Source organism: Gracilinanus agilis, chromosome 1 (genome assembly GCF_016433145.1).
Source record: "Gracilinanus agilis isolate LMUSP501 chromosome 1, AgileGrace, whole genome shotgun sequence".
Lineage (NCBI taxonomy): Eukaryota > Metazoa > Chordata > Mammalia > Didelphimorphia > Didelphidae > Gracilinanus > Gracilinanus agilis.
The window spans coordinates 703934592-703948252 of record NC_058130.1 but is presented as its reverse complement, the minus strand read 5'-3'; the positions used below and the strand labels follow the sequence as shown (position 1 = coordinate 703948252).

The 13661-nt window shown below is 39.4% G+C and overlaps 1 protein-coding gene across 1 annotated transcript in view; it reads right to left on the bottom strand.

Moving 5' to 3' along the window:
* FOXH1 (forkhead box H1) overlaps nt 1–8576 on the bottom strand; it is a 55497-nt gene extending 46921 nt beyond the window's left edge. Inside the window, exons 1-2 of the mRNA XM_044684687.1 lie at nt 8513–8576; nt 223–352 (exon numbers count right to left, since the gene is read on the bottom strand). Of these exons, the coding sequence (XP_044540622.1) occupies nt 223–352; nt 8513–8576 (194 nt within the window). The remainder of the gene's footprint in view (nt 1–222; nt 353–8512) is intronic.
* Between the last annotated feature and the right edge of the window lie 5085 nt (nt 8577–13661).

Sequence of the window (13661 nt, the reverse complement as noted above, 5' to 3'; positions counted from 1 at the left end):
AGATTTATGTGCAAGGGAAGTGTCTGTCATTCCCTGGTCTGATTTACCTTCACTCTCAGGAATATAGGGGTGAGTCAGGATAGGATGATGGCCAACCTTCGGTACCTGACTGGCAGTGTAGTTCGAAGAGTCCTATGTCTTAACATACGTTAAGTGTCGCAACTTTGCGTCTTACACTAAGTTCAAGTCCTTAGTATTGGCATGGGAGTTCCTCAGTCCTACCTGTATTTTATGGTCTTTTTGACCTTGTGCTCTTTGGCAGTTTTCTCATCAATCTCATTGGGATTGGTCAGTAGGTCTCCATGATCTTGTGCCTTCTTAGCACTTTTAGTGGCTCTTGCGTACCCTTCTCCTGGAATCAGACAGAAACATTAATCACAGTCCCATAACATTTAACAATACATGGCAGGTTCCCAAAGTCTAAAGCCTTGTGAGTAAGCACTAATATTACAGGAAATATATATATTAAAATTATATCACTGCAAAAAATGAAAAAGATCAATAGTGATTATATATACTCCGTACAAGAAATGAGAAAAAGGCAAAAAAAAAAATCAATCATTCTATTAAAAATATAAAAGGAGGGGGAAGCTGGGTAGCTCAGTGGATTGAGAGCCAGGCCTAGAGACTGGAGGTCCTAGGTTCAAATCTGACCTCAGACACTTCCCAGCTGTGTGACCCTGGGCAAGTCACTTGACCCCCATTGCCCACCCTTACCACTCTTTTAACTATGAGACAATACTCAGAAGTTGGGTTTAAAAAAAATTAAAAATAAAAAAATATAAAAGGAAAAACAATAAGAAAATTAAAAATAAATTCAGGGAAAAAATACAATGTGATTCCAAAAACAGCATCCATTTGTCTATGAACTGTTATCTCCAATGCATGTAACAGGGAACAGTCAATCAGTTTCAATAGAAGATACTCTCTTCACTCTTTTTAAGCTTCGCTTTATGTTGGCTCACGTCACCACGTAAGAAGGAAGCCCATTGAATCATGGGAAATGTAGTTTGGAATTAGATCCAAATGTCCACAGGAAGTTTAGACCAGGGACCTCAAAATCAGTTCGAGGGTCCCCAAATTTCCACTAACATATTCCCCCCTGAGATCCAGAGAAAAGACTAGTCTTCTCGATGGATCTTGTAAACATAACTAACTTTTAAATTACAGAAATTTGGGGATAAAAGAAAAGAGGACAAAAACTAGCCGCATTAACAAAAAGTCAATTGGGGCAGTCCCCTGTTGGCATAAGAGTGTACATTCAAAACAAATGCATTCAACTCCCCAGCATTCAATCAACTGCACCCTAAAGTTCATTTTGGATCTTCATGATCCAGTGAAGGTTTTTCAGGCATCTTCATGGTGCCTTCTCCAAACAGGTTCATTGTCTGGATTCTGAGGAAATGGCAAATTTCTTATCCTAAAATTACTCTCAAAGAATTTAAATTTTACATTATAGATTATAAAACATACATTCCCTTCTGAGGAGAATTATACAATACCCAATGAAAAACCAAAAAGCTACCACCTTTACCAAAAGGAAAAATATTTCTCCATCAATGACTTCCCAAACTGATTCACTCTGATCAAAGAAGAGGCTTTGAAAGCAAAATTATTCAAGGAGATATTGGTCTTAGTTGGAATTAAGACATTTTGGAATTAGCTATTACCACTGTCTGATGATGAGATCCTTTGACCTGCCAATGAAAGCTCAGGATAGGGTGAACCATCCAGCCTAGAGAGAAAGAAGAGTTATTTCTTAACCTCTTTACTAGATTCTAAATTCCTTATGAGCAAGGAGCCATATTTGCACACTTATAGACACTTAAAAATGGTTGTTGGGGGGCAGCTGGTGGCTCAGTGGGTTAAGAGCCAGGCCTAGAGATGAGAGGTCCTAGATTCAAATCTGACCTCAGACACTTCCTAGCTATGTGACCCTGGGCAAGTCACTTGACCCCCATTGTCTAGCCCTTACCACTCTTCTGCCTTGGAGCCAATACACAGTATTGACTCCAAGATGGAAGGTAAGGGTTTAAAAAAACAAATAGTTGTTGAATGGAATTTATTAAAAAGTCAAGTAAAGGACACTTAATTTAATAAACATTAAGTATCTGCAGTATGAAAAGTCTAGTGGTCCTGAGGGTTATATAAACACTTTGCTCTTTAGGACTTTAAAATTCCTTGAGCCTTCACAATATGTACCTTCTTTTCCAAAATCTGGAGTGTCTCACATTTTGAAGTATAAGAAAGGTATAAACATGGCATAAAATGGGATGTAAAGGAGGGAGGAACTGCATATACCTCCTGAGTGTATTCATCTTTGTGTTTATACATGTGCCTTTCCTGGGGTAAATGAGAGTAGGGGTATGACTTTTTTCCTGACTGTAGGAGAAAGGAGTAAGAACTTCTGGCTAGGGCACAGGAGATACATGAGAAGCATAAAACCTAACACACAGACTCATCAGTGCTTTTTTTTTTTTTAAATACTTATCTTTTATCTTAGAATCAATACTATGTAATGGTTCTAAGACAGAACAGTGATAAGGGCTAGGCAGTGGGGATTAAGTGACCAGCTAGGTAGTATTTGAATCCATATTCGAACCTTGGACCTCCTGTCTCTGGGCCTGGCTTTCAGTCCACTTAGCCACCTAGCTGCACCCCATCAGTGCTTTAAGAGAGTGTCTGCATATTTATGATACTATTCCTCCCCTGATATAAAAGGTTTAACTTTTCTCTTTCTGGTTCCATTGCTGGCAGGTTCCTTTTATTTCTTCAAGCTATTTATATTTCTTGGTTTTGTTTCATATAAAGGTGATGTATCATAACTTCTTTGTGACTCATATCTTTTTATTAATTGTATGTAAGGAGGAGGATAATTGAAGATGCCAGTAGCTAGCTTGGTATATACAAAGAACAAAATTAGATCAGAGGAATAGAACTCTGTCCATAATGCTATGATTTCCTGGCGTGGCATAGAGTTGATTTTAAGATAATTTTAGGGTGTTTGATGTTGATTAATAATTTTTAATAGAGATGGGCATCAGACCTATAATTGCATTGGTATAGGGAACTCCCAGTTGAAGAAACTCCCACTACTGATGCAATTCAATATCTTCTTGGCAACTTGTTTTTAAAAAAATAATATATTCCAAGTTCTCTTTCTCCCTAACCTGCCCTCTAAGATAGCAAGTAATTTGATATAGGTTATACATGTGCAATGATGTCAAATGTTTCCATATTAGCTATGTTGTAAAAGAAAACAGACCAAAAAAATACTCACAAAAAATACAGTGAAAAATAATGTGCTTTGATTTACATTCAAACTTTATTAGTTCTTTCTCTGGAGGTGGATTTTGGAATTGTCTTGGAGCATTATATGGCTGAGAAAAGTCATTCACAGTTGATTTCCATATAATATTGCTGTTAACGTATATAGGATTCTCCTCATTCTGCTCAGTTTTCTTTGTATCAGGTCATATAAGTCTTTCCAGGCTTTTCTAAAAGCATCCTGCTTGTCATTTCTTAAAGCACAATAGTATTCCATCACAATCATATACCACAACTTATTTAGTCAAATTTATGACTTTAGAGTTGCTCTAGAGCAGGGTTCGGCCATGAGAGCCATAAACACCACATTTTTTAAAATGTAATTTCGTGAGGGCTGTACAGTGCTCACAGTGCGCACTCCTGTAACAGTGTGCGCTCCTATAACAGTGCCTGAAAGAAAATTGACTTTATGGCTCCTGCAGAAAGAGCCATATCTGGCCCTCAAAAGAGCCAGATATAGCTCGTGAACCATACGTTGCTGACCCCTGCTCTAGAGTATTGAGAAGTTAAATGATTTGTTCAGAGTCACCTGGCTAGTAAGTCTCAGAGACTGGACTTGAAACCTAGCAGACCACCTACTAGAGAAGAAAAATCTAGTCTGAGGAAAAAAAAAGGCTGTGTCTTCCTCCTGGGAGACCCTTTTTCACTTTCAGTTTCATTTATCCCAAATCTCCATATTTGCTGGATGCAAATCTTCTAGGTCATATCTCTATCCTTAGCTTTCTATGTACCTATACACCATGCCAGCTATTAAATTGTTATTCATCAATTTCTTGTGATCTCTCTAAACCTTCTGATCCCTCCAATCCCATATTCAGTATCCTATTTTCTTTCTGAAATCATCCTTTCTCTAATATGTGTGTGTGGTCCCACTTAACACCAGAGTATCTTCCTTTCCTAGGTTCAGGGTCCTAGGTTTGGGGATAATCACAATTATGGCTTTCTTCATTCCCCCAACATTTATTGTATTTATACATCACTATAAACTATCAGAGTTGAAAGCATATTCAGTAATTCATATTCTAACCCAATCCAAAGCTAAGAAAAAAAATTCCCACTACAACATTTCCTATAAATGGACATCCAGTCTTTGTTTGAAGACCTCTAGGGAGATATAACAGTAGACCTGGAGTCAGGAAGTTTGAATCTTGGCCCAGTTGCTCATATGCTAGTGACATTGGGAAAGTCACTCTCAGTCTCAGTTTCTTAAGCTATAAAATTAAGTGATTAGATTTGATTCTAACAAAGGGCTGCAGGAAAAAAAAAGACTAAAAATCTAACTGAAAACAAATAATCATATCCTAAAAAAGGAGTAGGTCAAAGAATAAATTGTAGAAACGATCAACAATTTCGTCAAAGAGAATGATGAGAGGAAACAACATACCACAATTTTTGAGATACAGCCAAAGTAGTAGTTAGAGGAAAATTTATATCTCTAAATGCTTACATCAATAAAACAGAGAAAGAGTAGAACAATGAATTGGGAATGCAACAAAAAAATATAAAAAGAACAAATTAAAAATCCCAATTAAATACCAATTTAGAAATCCTGAAAATCAAAGGAGAGCTTAAAAAATTGAAATTAAGAAAACCAAAGAACTAATAAATAAGAATTTTAAGGGAAAAAAATTAAATAGATAAATCATTGGGTTAATTTGATTAAAAAAAAAAAGAGGATCTGATGGCCTTTTCTAGTTATATGAGTCTCTGATTTTGTCAGATAGCTTTTGCATGTCTGAGTGGCTAAGTACTAATATCTGATATATAGTGGAATACAAATTTTAAATATGTAATATTACTTTATATACTATGTAAGATATATTATATGCTTATAATATGTACATTACAAGTATAGAGATTGATATAATCAATATGGATATAGCATCCCTAGAACATTAATGCCAAGTAGTAACATTAGAACCACACAGAGGATTCTTGGTTCTGCCTCACAGAAGGACTTAGTAAATGCTTGTTGCTGAGACAAAGATAATAATGATAGCCAATACTTATATAGTGCCTTAAGGTTTGCAAGTACCTAATGCTATAGACAATGAGATATGAAATACTTATAAAATAAAATGAGTAGAAAGTTATGTTATTCTACCATAGGGCGAGGGGTCCTGGTTCAACTTGAGAAGCATGGAGACCTTAGCCTATCATCTTCTATAGCTATTTCCAGTCTTTCCAATGGCTTTTTACTTCCAAGTAAATTCTGATAATTTGTCTCCAGACATTATCTTACTGATTCATAAACATTTAGCTCTATGTAGTATCTTCTCATTCTCTGCAAGTAATCTGGAAATCAATTTCTAGGAACTTTCTGAAAATCCTATCTTACCATCAATTTTAGGAGGGTCCACATATTTAAATAATTTATAGAAAACCACTTTGGCCCAATGTTCTATGCTACTGAGATGCTTTTGGATTCTGAAGACAAAAATTGTATTCTTACATCCAGGGTGTACAAATTTGATAAATATGTCTTCAAAGTCTTTCTCCAAGTCATTAATAAAAATTTTAAACAGCATAGGGCCAAGGTTAGGCCCGTAGGGCACTTCATTAGAAAACTTCTTCCAAGATGAAAGAGCCATTAATAGTTACTTTTTGCATTATTCAACAGAATATAAAACTACCTCATGATAATAAAACCTACCTCACACTATATCAATAAGATGAATATGTGAGATTTTGTCAAATAAGTAGACATCTAAAACTCCTTTCAACATTTTAAAATGTACAAAAACTGAACTCATTATTTTTTTCCCCAAAAAACTCTCCTTTTCTGAATTCCTCTATTACTCTGAGGTTATCACCATCCTCTCAGTCACCCAGCCTCACAGCCTAGGTGTCATCTTCCACTCCTCACTCTCTTTCATCCCCCATATCTAATCAGTTGTCAAATCCTGCCATTTCTATCTTTGTAATCCAAACTACAACTCACCCTGCTGTACCCTGGTGATGGTTCCTCATCACTTCACATGTGGTCTGTAGCAGCAGTCTTTTGGTTGATCTCCTTTTCCCAAGTCTCTTCTCATGCTAATCCATTCTCCATTTAGCTGTAGAATTGATTTTCCAAAATTGCAAGTCTGACCAACTCACTTCCTTTACCACTTCCCATTCAATAAACACTTTTGCTTCCAGAATCAAATATAAAATCTATTATTTGGCTTTTAAAGTCCTTCATAACCTGGCCATTTTTTACTTCTTCCCTGGTTTCCTTCACATCTGAGCTAATGTCTTATCTTTTTGAACTTGTTATTCATTCTTTGTTTTCAAAGAGGACCAATGACATTTTTTAAATTATTTTTATTTTTTAGAAAAATTTTCCATGGTTACATGATTCGTATTTTTACTTTCACCTTCACCTGCCCCCCCACCCCCGCCCATAGTTGATGTGCATTTCCACTGGTTTTAACATGTGTCATTGATCAAGACTTATATTTCATATAATTGATAGTTGCATTGGTGTGGTCCTTTCGAGACTACATCCCCAATCATGTCTGCATCAACCCATGTGTTCAAGCAGCTGTTTTTCTTCTGTGTTTCCACTCCTGTAGTTCTTCCTCTGAATGTGGAGTGTTCTTTTCCATAAATTCCTCAGAATTGTCCTGGGTCATTACATTGCTGCTAGTACAGAAGTCCATCACATTCGATTTTACCACAGTGTATCAGTCTCTGAGTACAATGTTCTTCTGGCTCTGCTCCTTTCACTCTGCATCAATTCCTGGAGGTCATTCCAGTTTACATGGAATTCCTCCAGTTTATTATTCCTTTGAGCACAGTAGTATTCTATCACCAGCATATACCACAATTTGTTCATTCCCCAATTGAAGGGCATACCCTTGTTTTCCAGTTTTTTTGCCATCAAAAAAGCATGGCTATAAATATTTTTGTATATGTCTTTTTATCTATGTTCTCTTTGGGGTACAAACCCAGCAGTGGTATGGCTGGATTAAAGGGCAGGCAGTCTTTTAGAGCTCTTTGGGCATAGTTCCAAAGACCAATGACATTATAAAGGTGATGTCTTGACTTGCTTGTTATTTGGATTTAAGTGAGGCAGAGTTTCTCATAATTGTGAGCCTTACTTTCTCTTCTATAAGCCCAATGACAGGATAAAAGTCAAGATGACTAGAAATGGCATGGGATACAGTGGATAACCTTGGCATCTTTGATGTATGATCAAGTTCTAAGTGCTTCACAATTTCCGTTGTTTCATCCCACTCATTTGGCCAGGAGAAGTCTTGGATGCTTGAGGTAGATATTCCTCTAACTTCCAATGACAGGTGTGAGGCCCATTGGTAACCTTGAACCTGGCTTAGCCCACCAGCTTATGTGGTTTTACTGGAGTACTGCTCACTGCACATGCTACAGATTCTTGGAGTCACAGGTGAGAGCTGGGTGAAAGGTAGACACCAAAGGTGGATAAGCAGCCCTGAAAAGGGATGGGCAAGTCCTCACACCAGAAGTGCTATTTCTCCCCCAATATCCCATACATACCAATCCTGAACCATACATAGGGGATGGTGACTGTGTGAATGGGGAGAAGAGATATGATGGCAGTAGTGTGGTTCAGTTCATCTGAAAAGGATCGGAGGATTGTACCTGGATTTTAGTAGACTGACCATTTAATATATGTCAGTTGTGTGCTTGGCATAATCTTTTCTTTCTTTTTTTCTTTTTTAAACTTTATCTTGTATCTTAGAAGCGATCCAAGGCAGAAGAGGGTAAGGTCTAGGCAATTAGTATTAAATGACTTGTGTGAGGTCCCTCAGCTAGTTGAGGCCATATTTGAACGCAGGTCCTCCCAAGGGGATAGTGCTCTATCCGCTGTGCTACCAACAGCCCGTGAGTAGTCTTGAGGCAAGCCAGGTCCAGATCCTGCTTCAGATCTTTCCAACTTGTATATCCTGGAGCTTATCCTTTAACTCTTTGGACCTCAGTTTCTTTATCTGTAAAACGAGAGGGTTGGACTCCATTACTATTAAAGTCCCTTCTATCTCTCAGTCTTCGATCCATGTTCCTCCCTAATCTCTTGGTGGAGTGTTTCCAACTTCATATTCTTCCCTGACTCCTTTCCTTCTCCCCTCACTTTCCCTCCCACCCTACCTTGGCCCCGCCCCGCCTATACCTTCCCCTTCACGCCTAGAATGACTCCGCCCCCATACTTCTGACCCCGCCCCCTAACTGGAGAGCGGGCCGCCGCGAGTTCCGGCTGTTGGCTGTACGAACCGGAAGTGTGGCGTTGCCATGGCGAGAGCCGAGCGCGGGGCCCGCCCCTTCGGTGGCGGTGGCAGCTTCGGCGCGGACAGACGGACGGACGGACCGCACGAGTTGAGGTCAGGCTAGGCGAGGGCGCGGTATATTAGGGTGACCTGGGAAAGAGGCCTGAGCAGGAGAGGCCATAAGGACCCAGAGCGGAAGTAGGACCAGGAGGAGGGGAGTTGAGGTAGGGGAGAAGCCAGGGGGAACAGGTCTGGCGGGGGAAAGGGCCAGAGCCCCAGGATAGGTGGTGGTTGTAGGAGGACGGGAAGAGACCGTTGGTGGACCGAGGCCCGGAAGGGGGTGCGGCTTAAGGGGGAGGCTGGGGTGGGGATGTGTCTGGAGGGTATTTGGTGGGGGAAGGGGCCAAGGGAGGAGAAGGAGCAGGAGGAAATCTGATAGGGTAAGGATCTGAGTGGGGAGCCTGTGGGACTAGAGGAGGTCGGAAAAAGGAGTGGAGGAGGTCTTGAAGGGGGCTGAGAGGGAGGTAGAAAGCAGGGAGAGTTCCCATAAGGGAAAGGTGTATGTTTGTAGAGGAGTAAAGGAATCAGTCATTAAACATTTATTAAGCTCCTAGTGTTTTAAGTTCTGGGGATACCGAGAAAGGCCAATGCCGGCCCTTGCCCTCTAGGAGCTCACTGTTCAAGAGGGGTCGACAGCTTTCTGATGCTGAGGATGAATTGGAAATAATTAACTGAAAGAAGACTCCAGAATTAAATGGGATTGGGAAGGCTTTCTCCAGAAGGTGGGTTTGAGATGGAGGAGGAGGCAGAGATGTCAGGGAGGAAGGAATTGGGTGGATAGTATGTGAAATGAAGCTAACTGTTGCCCATGGTCCCAGTTTGGGGTATTAATCTGCAAAGGTCAGCAGTCATGATGACCTGGTTTCTGGTTGCTCTAAGACAAGGTGTTTTAAGTCACTAGGCCCTAGGAGGTGGGGAGTTTGTTTCACTTTGATCCCTGTATCTAAGAGAGTGAGGGCTGAATGAGCAGAACTTGGATTCTGGTACACCATTGGACTCTGCTCTCCTTGGAATTGTAGAAACTGCCCTGCCAAAAAAAAATATCTTGCTCTTTTTGCACTTAAAGGATGAGATCGCTGCCTGAGGTCCTGTCAGTCAGAGGAAGCCTTGTCTCCAGACACCTTCTCTGCCAGCTCAGAGTGTAACCCAAACCCTGAGCTCCCATTCCTTCCAGCTTCTTGCTGGCAGCTGCAGGCCTTGGGGCTGGATCCAGCAGACTTCTGGGTTTTCATGCCCTTTTCCTACCTCAGGGTCTTCAGAAGTTTGGATATTGATATTCTGAAGGTGAAGAATTCTTGCTATTTTTAAGGAAACAGCTTTCTACATTCTGTGAAGCAGGACTAGAAACTTAACTGAGTTTAGATTTCTTCTGGGTCCCAGTTATGTAAAGAGGCTGACCTGGATTATCAAATGTCTTTTCCTCTCTTTACTAGAGTAGGCCTATTCCCTTCATGAGCCCCTCAATTTCCCCTTCCATTGGCTTGACAGCTGACCACCAGATGTGGGAAAGGCCCTCAAAAAGAAAAGGGGGAAAAAAAAGGAAATTAATAATTTTGTCCAAGTAAAGGCATACCTCCTTGTTTCAATTAATAGTTTTATCTCAGCAAACACATCCTCTCTGCTGCAATCTAGCAATGTTCTGAGGACCCTGAAATCACTTGACCATCTATCTGAATAGAATAGGGGAAGAATAAAGAAGGGAGAGCAGGATTGAAAATGAGAGTTATTGTTGCAGGGGAGAAAGCTTTGTGGAGCCTACATGGGGAGTAATCCTATATCCAGCTACATACATTTATTTCTTGAATAAACTGTTGAAGAATTTCAGTGACTTGGAAAAAAGAAGGTGTTTGGGTTGCTGAGTGTGGGGACAAATGAATGGTACAGAAGAGGTAAAGCTGATGGTATTTGGGAATGTTGAGGTAAGAAGGAAGTTGGCAGATTGAGGTGTTAGGAGTTTTTGACCCTTCATATTGCCCATTCCAATAAACTTATATCTAATTCCTTGCACAGGCTGTCCCTCAAACACTATCTGTATGAGACACCTCCTGATTCTTTCAGCTGTTAGTGCCTCTAGCCTGAAAGTTACTTGGTATTTATTTGATCTATACTTATGAGAGGCAGTGGGGCCTGGTGGATAGTGTGTCCTTTGGAACCAGAATGACCTAGATTCAAGTCATGTCTCTGATTTTTACTGGCTCTGTCACACAGGGCAAAAAACTTAATGTAGTTTTCTAAGATTGTATGTTGTAGAGAAGATGCCATTGTACATTAGTAATAGAAGTTTTTTTCATCGGGAATTCCTTGTATCAGTGAAATCATGAGTCCAATCCCATGTTTATCTGTCTTCCCTAATAGAATATAAACTTCTTGAGAAGGGTCTTTCATATTCACTTTTGTATTTCTACTGCAAAGCTCAGGACCAGGCATATAGTAGGTCTTTAATAAATGTTGTTGATAGATTGATGTAGGCTTTAAAAATTGAAGAATTCTTTATATACATTATTTAATTTGACCATGATAAAAATTCTTTGGGGTATATGGTACAAGTATAATTGAGGTAGAGATAGGGATAGGGCCCATGATTTCTCCCAGGACTGTCAACAAGCAGTTAGTGAGGAAATGTAAATAATAATAATACTATGTGTCAGCTTTTAATAGATGTTTCATGTTTACAGAGGGCTTTCTCACAACAAACCTATGAAGTAGACAACATATTGCCTACCCTCATTTTGCAGATGAAAAAAATGACTCAGAAAGGTGATATAATTTGCTCACAGTGAGAATCAGTACAGTGTGAGTTGTCTCTGAAGCCAAGACAGAAAAAAATATTTGGTAGGAGGAGGTGGTAAACAATGTCAGAAAGTATAGAGAGGTTAAAGATGATTAGAACTGAAAAAAGTTCTGACTCTAGTAGATCATTGGTGACTTTTGATTGAGCAATTTTGCTACTATAATAGTATGGATAGAATATACTTAGAAGAGGTTGAGGGGACAGCTGGGTAGCTCAGGGGATTGAGAGTCAGGCCTAGAGACAGGAGGTCCTAGGTTCAAAGCCGGACTCAGCCACTTCCCAGCTGTGTGACCCTGGGCAAGTCACTTGACCCCCATTGCCCACCCTTACCACTCTTCCACCTAGGAACCAATACACAGAAGTTAAGGGCTTAAAAAAAAAAGAGGTTGAAGAGAAAAGTACTGAATTAAAAAACAAGAAAGCAGATATTAAGCACTTCAATGTAAAATGTGTCAGCCTCTCTGTCAAATCTTGGGGGATATAAATATAAGTAAATAAGATAGTCTCTCTCTGTCTTCCAGGAACTTATCCTCAAATAGATGGATAGGTAGCACCAGGGATAGAGCACTGGACCTGGCTAAGTGATCTACAAATCACTTAACCTCTGTCTGCCTCAGTTTCCTCATCTATAAAATAGAGATAATAATAGTGAAGATAAAAAATAAGCAATATTTGTAAAATTATCTGTAAGCCTTAAAAGTGCTGTATAAATGCTAGCCTTTATTATAGCAGAAGATAAAATATAGAAGAGTGGTGGTGAGGGAAGGTATTTTAGACAAAGAAATTAAAGTGAATAGTGATATGAATTATAGAACAATTTGTGGACATTTTTTCCAGAATGTTAGTGTTCATATGATTACTGTTCTGAGAGAATGAGTAGTAAGAAAATGGAGCTTTTTAAAGATGATTAGTAGTGAAATTGGAGAGGTAGAATTCTAGCTAGCTAGTTGAAGGAAAAGGGTTAAGGGAAAGCTTTTTTAGGTTTAGGGAGATTTGGGCATGTTTGTTGGCAGTAGAAGGGGAGAGATTAAAAATACATGAGAGAAAGAGGACTACTGGAACAAGGTTTTGGAAGAGGCAGGAGGGAATTAGATTTAGTGAGGGTAGAGATACTTTTTCTTCTGTGATAAGAGTAAAGGAGGGGAGATAGTGGTCAGTGTTGCTGAGAAGAATTGAAGAATGGATGAACTGGGCTGAAGTGGTTTTTATCTCAGTGAAGTTTGTAGGTTATCTGCTCTAAATATGAGGGTGTGGTTGTTGGAGGCAAGAGGAGAAAGGAAAGATTTGAAATAGTTGCTGTGGGAAATAAGGAATGAAAGGTAGGACAGATAGTCAAGCTGTTTTAAGGGCCCCCACAAGGCTATTCAACATAAATTTCCAGTGGGAGAAATCAATGGAGTTTTCACATTTTCTCTATGACATGGAACAACTTTGACTAAAGAAGAAAATGGATGGTAGGGATAAGGAGTCTCAGGTTGAAAATAGGGGAAAGTCAAAGAATCAGGGGACTTTGGAGTATTAGGTAGTATGACATTAAAGTAGATTGATCATTCCTAGTGTGTGACCCTGGGCAAATCACCTAACCCCAATTGCCTAGCCCTTACCATCTTCTGCTTTGGAACTGATACTTGGTATACATTCAGAGACAAAAGGTAAGAATTTTTAAAAAGTGGTAGACCATGAGGTCAGAGCTACAGAGCAAGGCAAGTGAAAGCATAGTAGAAGAGATAGACTGAGACAGTAGAGATGACTAAAGAGATCAGAGGGATATAGATCAAGAATAGTGTTATTCTGAATGAGAGAATGGGAGATGTGGAAGGAAAAATGTTTATATGGAGGTTGTTTAGAATTTCAAAGTTCTGGATTTTGGAGTTGGTAAGACATGTTGAGGTGACCATATTGTGGTATGTAAGTGAAATATAGGATATAGAGAGGTCATTGGAATTATTTGGGTAAGTTGTTAATGGGGTTTCATCAACATAAATATTGAAGTCTTTTGATTCTTCAGCCTTCCCCTTCCCCTTTCACTCCCACTCCTCTACCCCTCCTTGGGAATAGAGTAGGGGAGGGAATGGAGAGGAAGATTGTGAATCATAAAGTTAAGATATTCTAAAGCAGTCAGTCAATAAGCATTTATCTAGGGCTTACTGTGTACTAGGTACTGTGCCTTGGGGATGTAAAGAAAGATAAAAGCACAGTTCCTGTCCTCAATGAATTCATACTGTAATAAGAGAAACAAGATGGGGGGAAATGTTGTATAT